The 17,583-nt window shown below is 40.6% G+C and overlaps 1 protein-coding gene across 3 annotated transcripts in view; it reads right to left on the minus strand.

Annotated features, from left to right (window-relative positions):
- Window positions 1-6,064: 6,064 nt before the first annotated feature.
- Window positions 6,065-17,583, minus strand: part of LOC122927687 (very long-chain acyl-CoA synthetase-like) — a 173,683-nt gene continuing 162,164 nt past the window's right edge. For all 3 annotated transcript variants that reach the window (XM_044279774.1, XM_044279773.1, XM_044279775.1), the window contains 4 exons: window positions 15,865-16,063; window positions 11,511-11,608; window positions 9,060-9,190; window positions 6,065-7,695 (listed from right to left, as the gene is read on the minus strand). In XM_044279774.1, the coding sequence (XP_044135709.1) occupies window positions 7,519-7,695; window positions 9,060-9,190; window positions 11,511-11,608; window positions 15,865-16,063 (605 nt within the window). In that variant the 3' untranslated portion in view covers window positions 6,065-7,518. The remainder of the gene's footprint in view (window positions 7,696-9,059; window positions 9,191-11,510; window positions 11,609-15,864; window positions 16,064-17,583) is intronic.

Consider the following 17,583-nt stretch of genomic DNA (forward strand, 5'->3'; position numbering starts at 1 on the left):
AATGTATTCCCTATATGGTAAAACTGAATGTTCACTTCATTCAGAGGGCTGGTATGATCACAGAAATACCACATTTTTAAAGTTTTTCTTGTGTTTTAATATTTAAAAAAATAATAACTTTGAAAACAATTTTTTTTTCTTTGCATCACCATATTCAGATCCCCATAACTTTTTATATTTATTTCTACAGGACTCTAGTGGGCTAATTTTTTGCTGGCTGTAGTTTTTATTAATACTATTTTGGTTTGTGTATGACTTTTTGATTACTTTCTATTGCATTTTTCATTGAGAGGTGAAACAAAAAAAACTGTGATTGGCTATTTTTGTTATTTAGCTATAGTTTGGACATTTTCGGATACAGCAATACTAATTATCTTTTTGGTTTACATTTATATTGAAAATACGGAAAGTGGCAATGGTTTACCACTGCAGTGTATGGGAAAATCATTGCATTCCCATCAGGGCATGATGGGTACTTTTCTGAGGCAGGCCTAGAAGCCTTCAGACAACCTCAGGCTGACATAGTAACAGAACAGCTCCCACAATGTCATCATTGGAGTGCCGCACTCCTGGTAAATAACCGACCAGATGCCATGGTCACAACTGAACATAGCATCTAAGAGGTAAAAAGTCCACGATCAGAGGTGTCTCTGATTATGGACTGTGCCACTAGATGTTCCCTGCATAAAGCAGCAAGCACCTGCTGGCTTTGGTGTCCACTCAGCTCCTGAGTGGGAGCCATCTTTGAAGACCCAACATCCAGCATACATGAAGATACTTTAACTTTCAAACCTGCTGACAAGGGGGAGGTGGGAGGAGGGGTGAGCCTTGTGATCTTGTGATTTTGGATAAAACATGCTATGTTAATGAAATTAAGGGACAATTAGCTGGTACTGACACATATCTGATGTTGCAGTCTGATCCAGTATTCTATTAAAAATATGTTACAGAGACTTGTTTTCAATTTTTTTTCATTTTCGTTTCATACTCCCAGCCCTTTCCAAAGCCATAGCTTTTTTATTTTTTCATTCAGATAGCTGTATGAGGGCTAATTTTTTGCAGGACAAGATACGCTTTCTAATGTGGTGGGAAACGGGAAAATATTTATATTTATGTTTTTTTACACCATTTCCTTTGTGGTAAAACTTTATTCTCCAGGTCAGTAGAGTTATAGCAATAACACATATGTATAGTTTTTCTTGCATTTTAATACTGAAAAACAATTAAAAACTTTGAAAAAAAAGATTTTTTTCCTTTTCATTGCCATATTCTTTCCCCCCTATAACTTTTTTGTAGCTATGTGTACAGAGTTGTATGAGGGCTCATTTTTTGCGTGGAGATCTGTACTTTTCACTAATACCCTTTTGGTGAGTGTACAACTTTTTGATCACCTTTTATTTCATTTTTTGTAGGAGGTTAAGCGACCAATAAGCAGCAAATCGGCCATTTTGATTTTTTTTTCTGCTTTGCCATTTGCTGTATGGGAAAAATATTTTAAAGATTTTAATAGTATGGGCGTTTTCACATGCGACGATGCCCATAATGTGCATTTTTTTATTGTTTACAACCGAGGGTGATTTGAATATTTAGATTTAAAAAACAAAAACAAAATAAACCTCTGTTTTTACACTTTTTATAGTTCTTATAAGGAACTGTAACAAGCAGTCATCAGATTGCTTGTTTTATAGACTCCAATGCAATAGCATTAAAGTCATTGAGAATTTTACTATGTTCCTATGGAGAGCACGCTTTTGGGTTTTAGGGCATCCAGATCGGGAAAGGGTTAACAAATGCAAAGACCATCGATACACAATTCTGCAACTTCTTAATCAACCAACACCCTTTGACACCTGTGCTTTACACGTTACCCAAAGTCAATTCTCTTCTCACCACCCATGTTATTGGAGAAGGTATTTCCTTTATTTTTTTTTAGACCAAGGTCAATTTCTGGATGAAATTGAAGAGGTGAGGTCTGATGAGGATTATTTATTGGCTTCATAGCTTAAATACTTCAATACATCATGAGAAAGGGATATGGTCCATAAATTGGTTATTGAAAAGCAATAATTAAAGGGGCTGTCTCACTTCAGTAAGTGGCATTTATCATGTAGAGAAAGTTAATACAAGCCCCTTACTAATGTATTGTCATTACCCATATTGTCTCCTTTGCTGGCTGGATTCATTTTTCCATCACATTATACACTGCTCGTTTCCATGGTTACAGACCACCCTGCAATCCATCAGCGGTGGCCGTGCTTGCACAATATAGGAAAAAGCACAAGCCTATGTGCTCTACCATGGTCCCGGCCACCAAAGAGGCCGACAATTTTTCCTATAGTGTGCAAGCACGACAGCTGGTGCCTCCACGAGCACCAGCTATCCATGCAGAAAGAAAGCTCTGTCCTATCTATATACATTTGGTCATGTGACCATTAACTCCTGAATGACATCCGTCATTAATGTACGGCACATGTTGTGTCTTTAAAGATGGTGCCTGCTCTGGAGCAGAGCGGGTGCCATAGCAACCAAGTGCCTGCTGTATGATACCCGCTCCAGAGCAGGCACAATGTCCATGATCTGCAGTAATGCTGACCTGGACATTTATCCACTCAGATGCTGTGGTCAAACGTCACCACAAAATCTGAGAGTGTTGTAAACTGGAAGCACAGGCTTCCTTTTCCGGTGCACTTTCCTCTAGCAGAGATCTGGGAAAGCACCCTGTTCTAATGAGCCACAGCCTGTACTAGACTTCCAGGCTCATTATTAGTATATCCCAGTTAAAGCCACTAGGTGGCAGCACTGAACTGTGATATAGTGATTTCTATACAGAATAATGAAGCAAGCCATACACACCCCAAAATGGTATTGTCAAAACGATAGATTGTCCTGCAAAAAAATGAGCCCACACACATCTCTGTTGACATAACTATAAAAAAGTGAGTCCTGACATTTTGAGCACTGACTGAGGCTGGGCTTGCTGCAGTGAGCGGGCCTATAGAGGTCCTGAGTGGGGGTGCTGCTAGGGTTGCCACCTTTCCCAACAAAAAATACTGGCCAAGTTTACACAAGTTAATATGGTTGGTGTGGATTAACACAGGTGTTATTTGATCATATTTTATGTTTTACTATTTTTTTTTCAATAAAATCAATCTTTCTACTGGCAGGGACACCCTGTGTATTTATAGAGTAACTAAACCTTTATAACAATATTTAATATCATGTCCCTAATGCCCAAATAAAACTATTTCTAATTTACTTTATTAATCATTTTTTTATTTTTCTTATACTTTTACTTCCCTAAAGCGCACCATTCACTGTGCGCTTAAAGCTCAGTTCTCCGTACACCGCTGACAGCAGTACGGAGTGGGAAATTTATCAATGAGGCCGCAGCAGCGCTGTGAATACAGGCAGAAGCACATATTGCTGCTCCTGCCCGTGCCCCCCGGAGGATTGCTAACTCTTAGCATAGCACATGGGTACCCTGTACCCTTGTACTATGCCAGGATTAGCTGAGCTGAGCGGGCTCCTGCTTCTGCCTGCTCCACTAAGCTAAAAGCTGACATGCAGTTCTCTTAGCTTAGCAGGCAGAAGCAGGAGCCCGCTCCGCTCAACTAATTCTGGCATAGCACATGGGTACAAGGTACCCATGTACTAGGCCAGGAGTTAGTAAGCTTCCGGGGTACACGGGCAGGAGCAGCAATATGCGCTCCTGCCTATACTCCCTTCACTGCTGCTGCCCATTCATACATTTCACATTCCTTACACCAGTGACAGCTCAAAACTGAACTGAGTTTTAAGCACACAGTGAATGGTGCGCTTTAGGGGAGTATAAGAAAAATACAAAACTGATTAATAAAGTACATTAGAAATAGTTTTATCAGGGACATGATATTAAAAATTGTTATAAAGGTTTAGTTACTCTTTAAGTTTTATTTAGCCTCTATATGTGAAATATTTTTTCTGCCAGTATTTGAACTCACAACCATCTACATTAAAGACAAGAATCTTGACCACTGAGCTACAGAAGATAAGAAAATATATTATAACCTAAAACCTCAGTAGCAGTTTCCCATGTATTATGCATTCATATATATCAGAAGTATCATTTAAAAAATATTTTGTAATTACATGTTTATTTTGTGCAATAATTTTTTTTTTACAATTACAAAAAAAATATAAAATTATACTTCTGCTGTATATGAATACCTAATATATGAGACACTACTAGGTTTTTCTGCAACATTTTAACATTGAGCTCTATAGCTTAGTCGCTAAAGTTCTTACCTTTAATGTAGATGGTTGAGAGTTTGAATCCTGGCAGAATCGGACTTCTAAGCTGGGAACAGTAAATTGCCGAGTCCTGCCCTTACGTTCAGCAACACTGAAGCAGGGAGCCCCTTAGAATATTGGGGCCCTGGGCATTTGTCCAGTTTGCTGGCCCTGGATCCATGTAAACATAGGATGCCACAACTGTGCTTCCAAATCATTGACCATATCCCCAACCGCGCAGAGGGGACAATTGAATAAAACTTCTGAAAAGACGTGAGGTTTTCTGGATCCACAGGCTCCAGACACTGGAGCCTATGGGCTTGAATAGAAAGTACAAACTGAGTAGCTTTTTGTAATCAGTTATTTCCTTTATTCTTTTGTTTACAGAAATCTTGAACATTATTTCCATGCAGTGTGTAGTAAGAAGAGTGAACATGCAACTTCATCACTATGATCCTTATATTGTATTACTATGATTCAATTATTCTCTTTTGCCAGTTGATTTGTTTATGCTCGTTGTCATGACAACACGATGACATCAACCGGTGTTGGGCGGATATTTAAACTTTGTATCCTCACAATGGAACATGCAAGTTTGAAAAAGTCTCAGGTTTGAGCCAAAACACGTCACAGTTTCATGCCAGAAGTCATTTTATAAAGTGCAAAGTGCAAAGTACATGGTACATGGATAATATAATGCATACACGAAGACAGAAGATTGCAGCTCTCACCTCAGATCACCCCTGTGAAGCACGGAGGATAGGGCTTGAACCCAGCCACATTTGAAATGTCCAAAAACAAAGGATCGACTCCAGCTTCTGACGTATAAAAATAATTGGTTCTTTATTGGCTTCCAAAATTTAAGATCTGACATACATCACATGGAAAGACAAGCTGTAGTTGTGACGCGTTTCGGGCTATGGTATTGAGCCCTTCATCAAGACAATGGATAATATAATGAACGGTTACTGAAAAAACAATAGCATAAATACCTAAGTGGGGATCCAGAGAGCCCCGACGCACGTTTCGCGTAAGCTTCCTCAACGTGCGTCGGGGCTCTCTGGATCACTACTTAGGTATTTATGCTATTGTTTTTTTTAGTAACCGTTCATTATATTATCCATGTACCATGTACTTTGCACTTTATATTGATGTACTGAATCTGGTTTTAGTATTGTGTTTACGGCTCTGACTGGGTCCATATATTACATGCCCCTTTTGGGTTATTTACTCATTATGTAGTATCTCTGTGACCTCGTCGGTATTGGTTTATACATTGCCTAGTGGTGTTCCGTTTTATATCCTGTGTGTTCTTCATTCACCATTGTATTGTCTCTCATTGTATTTTATTGGATTCTCAGTTTCTTTTTGAGATTATAATAAAGTTTATATTCATTGCTATTTGTGCTAGTCTCTCTCTCCTTTGGCGTTATACTTGGCGTGTAGGTTTAGCACGTGTACTCACATTTGTGAGTCATTTATTATTGGTGTTGATCTATAGTACAAACTTGCCAACTCTCCTGGAACATCGAGGAGGTTCCAGAAAATGGAGAGGCCTCCTAAACTCCCTGAGGAGTTGGTAAATTCCCACACAGGGCATGGAGGACACATCATGAGAGGGGTGGGGCATACATTGAGGGGATGGATTCTCAAGAAAGGGGAAATGTCAGCACAAAGGCTATGTACACCTTTGGGGGAAAATCTTTTAAATTATTGCATTGTAATTTTTGTAGCTAAAAATCATTTTTTTCAATTGATCTTTATTCAAAATATGGAACCTTTTTTGTGTACATAGCTGAAATGCTCTACTAGCTGCCTGTGGATTTGCTGTCTTTTCTGTCATCTGGAGAGCAGAAGGACTTCTTATCGCTGCTCTCTGACATTATAAACACTCATTATAGCTCAGTCCTTACCTTACTAATAAGAATGTAGCATAAGTAAATGTTTATGACCTCTAAGTAGTTTAGAAATAAGGGTTATTAGATGACAGCACAAAGGGAAAGTACCTGTCATAGAAAAACAGTTAACCCTTTGTGACAGAATGGCTCAATATTTTTTAATAAGGGCCAATTGAAAATATGACTTTTAGACAGAAATTAGTAAAATGCAGTCATAAACTAAAATTGCCTCTAAAGGTGTGTACATAGCCTTTAAAACTAAATTTGCAGCATGCCACACTTCGCCCTTCTGCAGGTCAATGTGTTCATCTTGTCAAGTAAGCTACAGTACGGCACACACTGCACTGGTTTACTCCAAAGCAGTGAATGAGTCTTACTATATGTCCTCTAGTAGGCGGTGGAGAAAGGCCTTGTGTTAGTTGGGGGGCCCCCAATGAATTCAGTGCTCAGCAGTCCTGAAACTCTTAATCTGGCCCTGGGTCACCTGAGACTCCCACCGATCAGCTGTTTCAGAAGGCACTGGCGCTTGCAGTGGTGATGAGGCCTTCTCTCTATATTGCCTAGGCCATGTGACACGTGTGTAACATCATGTTCATTGGTCGCATGGCCTAAGTGCAGCTCAGCCCCATTGAAGTGAATGGTTCTGAGCTGTGATACCAAGCACAGTTGCTACCAATGTACAGCTGTGTTCTTGCAGATCTGAGAGATGGCTGTAGTGAATAGCTTATCAAGCATGGTCTTAGGTGTTGGACTCCCACCAATCATATATCGGTGACATATCCAGAGCATAAGTAATCCGAATATCTTGGAAAACCTCTATTAATATTTGATTTAGAACATTTACTTCAATCATTTTTCGTAACATCATGGACATACTACAAATTCCAATTTCTCATTATGTGCAATCAGATCATTGTTTCTGTTTTTCTGCTGGATTATGATTGGTTGGTATGTGCAACATTTCCCAATTTTCTTAAATTTTTTTCACGACAACCCTAAATGTGTTCTATTCTGAGACCAGTACAGCACATTAATAGGATATGCTAATATGAGTAAAACATAAACAGAAATATGCCTAAATTAGGCGCAGATTGCAGTGCAAATGTTCTTTACGCCGCACTCTGTGACTTTTCCCTGCGCCCAGTTTAGGCTTAGAAAATGGTCTAAATTTAAGACAGCAAGGAAGTTGTCTTACATTTAGAAGCGGCGGTCTATCCGCCGAAGTTATGAAGAGGCCGGTGCAGGGCTTTATTAAGACTGGCGTCTAAAACGCTGGTCTTAATAAATGTGCCACATAATCTTTCTCCAGAGTAGATACAAAAGAACTATTTGCTAAACCCCTTTCATCATTTTAAAGTTTCATTCTATTTTCCATAATATCTTTGTAAATCTGGTCATCCAGGGGCCTGTAGGTCCTTTGAGTATCATCCATGAAATATAGCGGATCTTTTGTACAGGACGGATTGAAGCCATCTTTCACAAGATCCGTTTTATATTGCTTGTATGTGCCAGTAACCTGTATGGCATCCTGTGGAGTTAAACAATAGTAGATATGTAGTTAGATAACCTCACAAATACACTATGTATAGTAAATTCTGAATGTAGCTTCACAATATTTTCCCGAATACCAGGTTTGTGATTTTCACCTGAATTACCGTCACTTATAATAGATAATCATCAAAAACCTATTCTACAGATGTTACTAAATATCATGTTTATGATAACATTGCAGAATATTTTATTTGGTTTCCACATGTCTTCATATAATATGATAACAGAAAAATATTAGTGTTTATAATTATTTGGGATCTTCAGGGGGCCTTTCTGCCAGACCATCCCACATAGCTGGACCTGCATGACCGAGGTTTTTGGTCATTAGCTGCAGCAGCAACATGACCTGGGTCAAGGTGAAGTCCTCGGGACATGTGGAGAAGAGGTCTGGCAGAGAGGCTTCTCAAAGAATAACAACCCATTTAAGGCTACTTCCACACTAGCGTTAATCTTTTCCGGTATTGAGATCGGTCAATGGGGACAAAACGTAACTGAACAGAACGGAATGCTCCAAAATGCATTCCATTTCGTTCTCATAACGGAGAGCGCTGCGGTTTGCTTTCCGTCCTGGGATGCGGAGCAAGACGGATCCAGCATGACAATGGGGACTGATCCATTTTGTCTGACAAATTCTGACAATAGAAAACGAATCCGTCCCCCATTGACTTTCAATGGAGTTAATGACTGATCCGTCTTGGCAATGTTAAAGATAATACAACCGGATCTGTTCATAACGGATGCAGATGGTTGTATTATCAGTAACGGAAGCGTTTTTGCTGAACCCTGCCGGGCCAGCAAAAACACTAGTGTGAAAGTAGCCTAAGGCCTCTTGCACATAACCATATCTGTTTTTCTATATGCAAATAAAAAAATAAAAAAATGCCTTTAAAAAACAGTTAGCTTGCGTGTGCATTCTGTTTTTCTCACACTTCCATCAATAGAAAGGGCAACTCTTGTCTGCAAAAATGGACAAGAATAGGACTTACAGTGAGACTCTCAGATCGGGCACCCGGATCTGCGAAAATAACGAATATGTGCCTGGCCCAATTGGATTGTATGGGTCAGTGTGGTATCCATTTTTATAAGTGCACCAGAGAAATGAGCATGAGCCCTTATTATGCCCTCAGTGAGAGAACAGTGTCAGAGTGTATAGGGGTCCTCAATTCTCAATTTATTCATAGATGTCTGGGAGGAATAGCATTTCCTCTGTTATTCCCGATTTTGCTCACATAGAATGCCATGTTCTAAAAAAGATGCTTCAACATTGTGAGTTAATTTACTAAAGTAGACACGTTAGGACAGATATCAGATCATCTTCAAGGAGTGGCACATCGGTCTTACCTGTATCCTAAGAAACCGAGGTCTGGCATAATTTGGTAAATACTCGGTTACATGTGCAAACATTTTCTCCCCATCAAAGACTCTTCCGGCTTCAAGCTTGATAGACACCATTCCAATTCTACCTTCATGGTCTAGAACAGCAGAAATGTTAATGTTATCCAACTTATTTTCAAACCTCACAGAGTGGGTGGACTCATGGTGGGGATCATACTTACCTCTGGGTTCCAGCTCCATTGTTCCACTGTCAAGTCTACAGCTCCCATCTATATGAGCATCTTGTTGATGGGGGGGAACGTGACCGCTGTAGCCAATCACTGGCTGCAGCGGTGACAGGTGTCACATGGATAACAAGTCACCATTGTGGCCAGTGATTGGCTTCAGCGGTCCAAGCCTCCCATCAACAGGATGTTGATAGGTTGCATCTAAACTCTAGGTGTAAAGGCAACGCCCCCATTGCTCCTAGAGGCTGATTTGCATCTGTTAAAACTTCATTTTTCTCAGCAATGCAGGCACATATTAACATGGGGCCAACAGAGATTCCTACTGCTGCCAAGTGGACATGTAACAGGTCAGCCAGTTTCATAGGTATAAATCTGCTGACAGTTGCCCTTTAACCGAGATACAAACAGATAAAAAAAATTCTCTTGTACCTGTCCACAGTAACAAAACATCATCAATATATTTTGTCCAAGAAGAGATAACAATATAGATCAGCTTTGACAGACATGGGCCTGAGTATTATAGGCCACTGTATAATACTGTATGGTGGTTGCTATTGAACCCGGTGAGATTTAGGCCTGATTTTGTACAGGTGGTCATAGGCAGGATCACCTTGGGGGGGATATGCTGCATTATCTGCATAATGCAAGCATTTCCGGATGGCCTCAAACCGGGAGCGTGTCATGGGCATACTGTAAAGTGGGGTCTGGTAGAGGACGTCCCCACTCCAGTAATGCCTGACACTAGCTTTTTAACTAGGCCCAAGTGCAGCACGAGGCCCCAAAACGTCCTCATCTCGGCTGCACTGACTGGAGTCCAGCCACCGGCCCTAGCCAAAAAGGAGCCTGGGTATTGAGCAACGAACCGTTGGGCGTACAGGTTCCTTTGCTCCACCATCAGATTTACAAAGTGGTCACTGAAAAAAAGACTAAAGTAGTCGTATTCAGTGAAGCCCACTGTGGAAATCTGGATTCCTGGTTGGCCTACAAAATCAGGAATCGCGGGCTCAAAATGCTCTGGGTACACCAGACAAGTTCACCGCCAGGGGGCTCAGGTGGACTGATCTGGTGGGCTGGAAAAATAGTATGAGCCCCAGAGCCGCTCGTACTAGTGTGGGCCACAGGGTCCCTAGCATGGCGGTCCCCTTGCTCCACCTTGGGGGCTCATCATCATCGCTAGATAATGAGGTGGATGCGGATGACAAAAGGAAAGTGGGGTCATCCTCGTCCTCACTGGGGCTCTCGGACTCGGAGGCAAGCTGGGCGTAGGCCGAAAACATCCAGCGAGCCATAGGGGAGTGTGTGTGTGCGTTTGTGTGTGCGTGTTAAACCTTATTCGGTGTGCGTGTGTGTGGGGGCACGGGTATTCACAAACTTACCATAAACCTAACAGACAAAAAAAAGCCCCAAAAATGTGAACAAAAATTCCAATTAAATTCAAACTCGCTGATCAAAGTTGATCAGCGGTGGGGTGTGCGATGCGCTAACAGTGGCTGGACGCTATAGTCAGTGTACGCAGTAAAAAAATGATATATGTTTGCGCCCCCCAAAAAGTTGTGGGGGGGGGGCAAGCTGTGGACCCCAGACACCCGATTTAGGGTGATGCAATAAAAAACTGTTTTTTTTTCTTTCCACTAACTTTCCCTGAATATCCCTGCCTAACCTAACCTGTCCCTAACCTTTCCCTAAATACCTTAGTGAAGGTGGTGCTGGGGCACAGATGGGGTTGCTGGCTGATGATCCCTGCAGCTGGCTCTGGAGATTGACGTGCAGCGCTTCTCTCTCGGAGTGCTGCAGTAATTTGAATAGCCCGTCCCCCCAGCTGACCAATCAGAGCCGATCCTGAGAGGTGATGTCACTTACCAACAGGTATTATCACACCACCGATCACGATCCTGTTCCGGATTATCGGGTCCCCAGAGACCCGAATAACCCAGAAACGCAGCAAACCGCGGGTCTGAATTGACCAGCGGTTTGCTGCGATCGAAGACACGGGGGGAGAGGGGGGGGGGGTTGTCCCAGGGTGCCTGCTCAATGATTTGAACAAGCACCCAGTTCCGATCACCGCCTGCCATGCGGCGGTGATCGGAACTACCGGTTCGTCATGTGTCCTTAAGTACCGGGACATCATGCCGTATCGGTACGTCATGTGTTCGGAACAGGTTAAGCATGGTACTGCCCAGATGGATGCCTTAAAATAAATGTAAATAGAAAATATATTTTCTTTACTCACTAGGCAAAGCAACACCAAAAACATTGGCTTCTTCAATGAAATCCAACCTTAACACCAAGTCTTCTACTTCTGTTGTTGCCACATTTTCACCTTTCCACCTGAAAAAAAAAAAAAAAAAACACATTTTATACAAATGGCAGGCAAAACTAAAAATTAAAGGGGTATTCCCATATCAGACAATGGGGCATATCATTAGGATATGCCCCTATTGTCTGATAGGTGCAGGTCCTACCTCTAAAACATAGCCTAACATGAGTCCGGCACCACCAAGCCTTCCTATAGGCCCACCGAAAATAGCCGAGCGTTACTTTAAGCTATTTTCGCAATCCCCATAGAAACGAATGGGAGCGCACTGCGCCTACACGGCCACCACTCCCATTCATTTCTATGGGGCCGACAGAGATATGGAGGGGTATTGCTTTTTATCTATTTATCCCTGAACTGCTGATTTATGTACTGTAACCACTACACATCAAGTATATATATATATATATATATATATATATATATATACACATACATATACACCTACACACACACAAACCGGATTCCAAAAAAGTTGGGAAACTATACAAATCGTGAATAAAAACTGAGTGCAATGATGTGGAGGTGCCAACTTCTAATATTTTATTCAGAATAGAACATAAATCACAGAACAAAAGTTTAAACTGAGAAAATGTACCATTTTAAGGGGAAAATATGTTGAATCAGAATTTCATCAAATTGTGTCAACAAATCCCCCAAAAGTTGGGACAAGGCCATTTTCACCACTGTGTGGCATCTCCCCTTCTTCTTACAACACTCAACAGACGTCTGGGGACAGAGGAGACCAGTTTCTCAAGTTTAGAAATAGGAATGCTCTCCCATTCTTGTCTAATACAGGCCTCTAACTGTTCAATCGTCTTGGGCCTTCTTTGTTGCACCTTCCTCTTTATGATGCGCCAAATGTTCTCTATAGGTGAAATATATGGACTGCAGACTGGCCATTTCAGTACCCGGATCCTTCTCCTACGCAGCCATGATGTTGTGATTAATGCAGAATGTGGTCTGGCATTATCTTGTTGAAAAATGCAGGGTCTTCCCCGATAGAGATTACGTCTGGATGGGAGCATATGTTGTTCTAGAACCTGAATATATTTTTCTGCATTGATGGTGCCTTTCGAGACATGCAAGCTGCCCATGCCAAACGCACTCATGCAACCCCATACCATCAGAGATGCAGGCTTCTGAACTGAGCGTTGATAACAACTTGGGTTGTCCTTGTCCTCTTTGGTCCAGATGACATGGCGTTCCAGATTTCCAAAAAGAACTTCGAATCGTGACTCGTCTGACCACAGAACAGTCTTCCATTGTGCCACACTCCATTTTAAATGATCCCTGGCCCAGTGAAAACGCCTGAGCTTGTGGATCTTGCTTAGAAATGGCTTCTTCTTTGCACTGTAGAGTTTCAGCTGGCAACGGCGGATGGCACGGTGGATTGTGTTCACTGACAATGGTTTCTGGAAGTATTCCTGAGCCCATTCTGTGATTTCCTTTACAGTAGCATTCCTGTTTGTGGTGCAGTGTCATTTAAGGGCCCGGAGATCACGGGCATCCAGTATTTACGGCCTTGACCCTTACGCACAGAGATTGTTCCAGATTCTCTGAATCTTCGGATGATGTTATGCACAGTTGATGATGATAGATGCAAAGTCTTTGCAATTTTTCGCTGGGTAACACCTTTCTGATATTGCTCCACTATCTTTCTGCGCAACATTGTGGGAATTGGTGATCCTCTACCCATCTTGGCTTCTGAGAGACACTGCCACTCTGAGAAGCTCTTTTTATACCCAATCATGTTGTCAATTGACCTAATTAGTGTTAATTGGTCTTCCAGCTCTTCGTTATGCGCAAATTTACTTTTTCCAGCCTCTTATTGCTACTTGTCCCAACTTTTTGGGGATTTGTTGACACCGTGAAATTTTGAATCAACGTATTTTTCCTTTAAAATGATACATTTACTCGGATTAAACGTTTGATATGTCATCTACGTTCAATTACAAATAAAATATTGACATTTGCCATCTCCACATCATTGCATTCATTTTTTATTCACAATTTGTTTAGTGTCCCAACTTTTTGGGAATCCGGTTTGTATATATATATATACGCACACACAGTGAATATAAAAAGTCAACACACCCCTGTTAAAATGTCAGGTTTCTGTGATGTAAAAAAAATGACAAAGATAAATCATTTCAGAACTTTTTCCACCTTTAATGTGACCTATAAACTGTACAACTCAATTGAAAAACAAACTGAAATCTTTTAGGAAGAGGGAAGAAAAAATATAAAACTAAAATAATATGGTTGCATAAGTGTGCACACATTTTGACTTGGCAAGATTTGCCCACTCTTCTTTGCAAAAACACTCCAAATATGTCAGATTGCGAGGGCATCTCCTGTGCACAGCCCTCTTCAGATCACCCCACATATTTTCTATCCGATTCAGGTCTGGGCTCTGGCTGGGCCATTCCAAAACTTTAATCTTCTTATGGTGAAGCCATACCTTTGTTGATTTGGATGTATGCTTTGGGTCGTCATGCTGAAAGATGAAGTTCCTCTTCATGTTCAGCTTTCTAGCAGAAGCCTGAAGGTTTTGTGCCAATATTGACTGGTATTTGGAACTGTTCATAATTCCCTCTAGCTTAACTAAGGCCCCAGTTCCAGCTGAAGAAAAACAGCCCCTTGGCATGATGCTGCCACCACCATACTTCACTGTGGGTATGGTGTTCTTTTGGTGATGTGCAGTGTTGTTTTTGCGCAAAACAAATATTTTGGAATTATGGCCAAAAAGTTTAACCTTGGTTTCATCAGACCATAGCACCTTTTCCCACATGCTTTTGGGAGACTTCAGATGTGTTTTTGCAAAATGTAGCCTGTCTTGGATGTTTTTCTTCGTAAGAAAAGCCTTTCGTCTAGCCACTGTACCCCATAGCCCAGACATATGAAGAATACGGGAGATTGTTGTGACATGTACCACACAGCCAGTACTTGCCAGATATTCCTGCAGCTCCTTTAATGTTGCTGTGGGCCTTTTGGTAGCTTCCCAGACCAGTTTTCTTCTCGTCTTTTCATCAATTTTGGAGAGACGTCCAGTTCTTGGTAATGTCACTGTTATGCCATATTTTATCCACTTGATGATGTCTTCACTGTCTTCCATGGTATATCTAATGCCTTGTAAATTCTTTTGTACCATTCTCCTGACTGATACCTTTTAACAATGAGATCCCTCTGATGCTTTGGAAGCTCTCTGTGGACCATCATGGTCTAAACGAACAGACACGATAATCTTTTGTGGTGGGGATAATGCTGGGGAAGCTCTTGCTGCTTCACTGTTTGTTTGTTTTTTTTAGCTGTGATCTAGTAAATTAATGCGAAATCAAACTTTTTTATCATAATACATAAATTATAAATTTTGGGGCATTTTAATGGGATTAAGAGTCCCAATTATTGTTATTTCTGTCTAAAACTTTGTTTTTCTAATAATTAGTTTGTATGTGTGACATAGCACCACTAGGCATGACGGGAACTTGCTGTTTGCATGCCTGGTGGCGACTCTTCTGCGGAGTCGGTGGCTATAATGGGGCGCATTCAATTTTATCTCTTTATGATTATTACAATACATTAATTACATAAATTCATTATATTTATAATTATGATTATTATGGTGGCAGAATTTGAAAACTTTATTTATTTAGAGTACTTAGTTTTGTGACAGGGTCTCTTTAAGGAGAGATTCACCACACTACCTAACTAACAGGATGCTGGCTCAAGGAAATCGCCTTCCTGCGGTGACCTACTCTTATGGTGTAGGGGATGGGAAGGGGTAAAAATTCTTGTTTGCATATATTTCTGGAGCCAGTCTATGTAGTTTATTTACCAAATGTAATTTTTAGGATACAGCCAGGGTTAGTTCAACTTCGACTTGTATATCAGCATTCTTATAAAATAATATAAAGCACATTTGTTGTGTTTTAAAAGAACCAAGGCTGGTATCACACACAGCATTTAATTGTATTTTTTCCTATAAAAGCTGCAGCTAGATGTTATGTCTACATACACACTTTATTTTCGCAGCATTTTGGGGATTTTATCACAATGCAGCATGCTCTAGCTACAGTGTTTTTCTAGGGTTAAAAAAAAATACATAATTAAAAATACTTGAAACACATGGTGTTTTACATAAGTTTAAATGCAGAAAGTGTTAATGAAGGCCTCAATATTTCATGTGGACTAAATTAATAGTTTAACCCAATATTCATAAAAGCATCTAATAAATCTTTTATTCAGTACCATTTTTAAACGTATTTACCGAAATGTGTCTCCTAGGCGGTCCTGAAAAAATGTAAAGCCTTCTTTATCAACCATGACCAAATCTCCAGTGTTAAAATAGATATCTCCTTTTTTAAACACATTGTAAAGTTTCTTCTTTTCCGTCTGGCTTCTATTTCCTGCATATCCACTAAAGGGATTTCTGTTAATATGTTTTGCAATCAGCAGTCCAGTCTCACCTATGATACAGTAAAAATATTAACCATTAACTATTAACATATAAAAGACTCCAGGTAAAACTGGTATTCTGTGTTATGCCTATTACAGGCCCGAGGCGTCAATGCATGGCAATGGGATTCTCTCCTTGGTGTTTGCATCTCTGTGTCATGCAGCCTAACCCCTGGGATCTGTACTAGGCCTGACACCATAAAAATAGTTCTGCCTGGAGTGATTTTAAAAATCCAGTCTATCACAACATTAACATGACGCTATCATCGGACGTTCAGACATCATCTGACAGGTTTCTTACTGTTCAGTTATTTTTTTTACTGCAGTGTAGAAATAAGTCTTTTGCTACCGGGCAATGCAGAGAACTCTTATTAGGCTACTTTCACACTGCCGAGAGGAGTTCCTGTAGGCTAGATCAGCAGACAACAGCCTGCCAGAGCTCTCAGGATACAACATTGCCAGATGGTACTGGAATACTCGCCAGCGGCATTGACTATAATGGGGTCCGGAGGGGATGTAGCCACGATCCGGCAAATATGCTTGGATTTGGCTAGACAAATACTGCTGCACACAACGTTTTGTGTCCGTCCGATTCCTTGTATTAAGCAAGCCACCAATATGTTGCGAATATTAATCTTCTTTATTGCTCAGTAGAATAGATTATTTCAAAATAACGCGTTTCGGCATATTGCCTTCATCAACAGATACATCTCAAATTCATAATGACTTATCTATACACATCATTTAAGCAAAGTTTCGCATATGTGGGCGAAACTATGCAAACGGTGAGGGACAGGATATGCAAGCATAAGTCCACAATTAGGACTAAAAATCTATTACTACCGTTGCCTTACCACTTAATAAATGTAAACATTCTATATCTCAGTTAAGGTTTCAGGTTCTGGAGCAAGTTGTGAGACCAAGGAGAGGAGGCGATATAAAAAAACTTTTACTTCGTAGAGAGGCATTTTGGATACATACGCTTGATACATTGTATCCCAGAGGTCTTAATCACGATTATGAGGTTGTAAGGTTAAGAGACTATGTGTATTTTTTCGTACTGCTTGATTCAAATAATTTCTTTCTTTTCCTTTATTGTAGACATTATTGACTCGCTGATCTGCTATTTTCGATATTGTGAAAATCTTCTGTTATGTGTGTTCCCATGCTATAGTGAAACCAAGAAATCTGTTGGTTTATTTTTTGTTCCCGCCCATAAGGGGGTGGATGATGTCACTTTGCTTAATTGATGTGTATATATATATATATAAGTGTCCTTATGAATTTGAGATGTATCTGTTGATGAAGGCTATATGCCAAAACACGTTATTTTGAAATAATCTACTCTACTGAGCAATAAAGAAGATTAATATTCGCAACATATTGGTGGCTTGCTGGATTTTTCACCGATTTACGTGGAGCCCGCTCCTTCCGGGCAACGCCAGGTAACTAGCAGGTGCTGGCTATATTCGATTCGATTCCTTGTATTGTCTGACGGACCTTCCAGCCGGAATATTCGGCCACAGGTCTG

This window comes from Bufo gargarizans, chromosome 2 (assembly GCF_014858855.1).
Source record: "Bufo gargarizans isolate SCDJY-AF-19 chromosome 2, ASM1485885v1, whole genome shotgun sequence".
In the NCBI taxonomy this organism is placed as follows: Eukaryota; Metazoa; Chordata; class Amphibia; order Anura; family Bufonidae; genus Bufo; species Bufo gargarizans.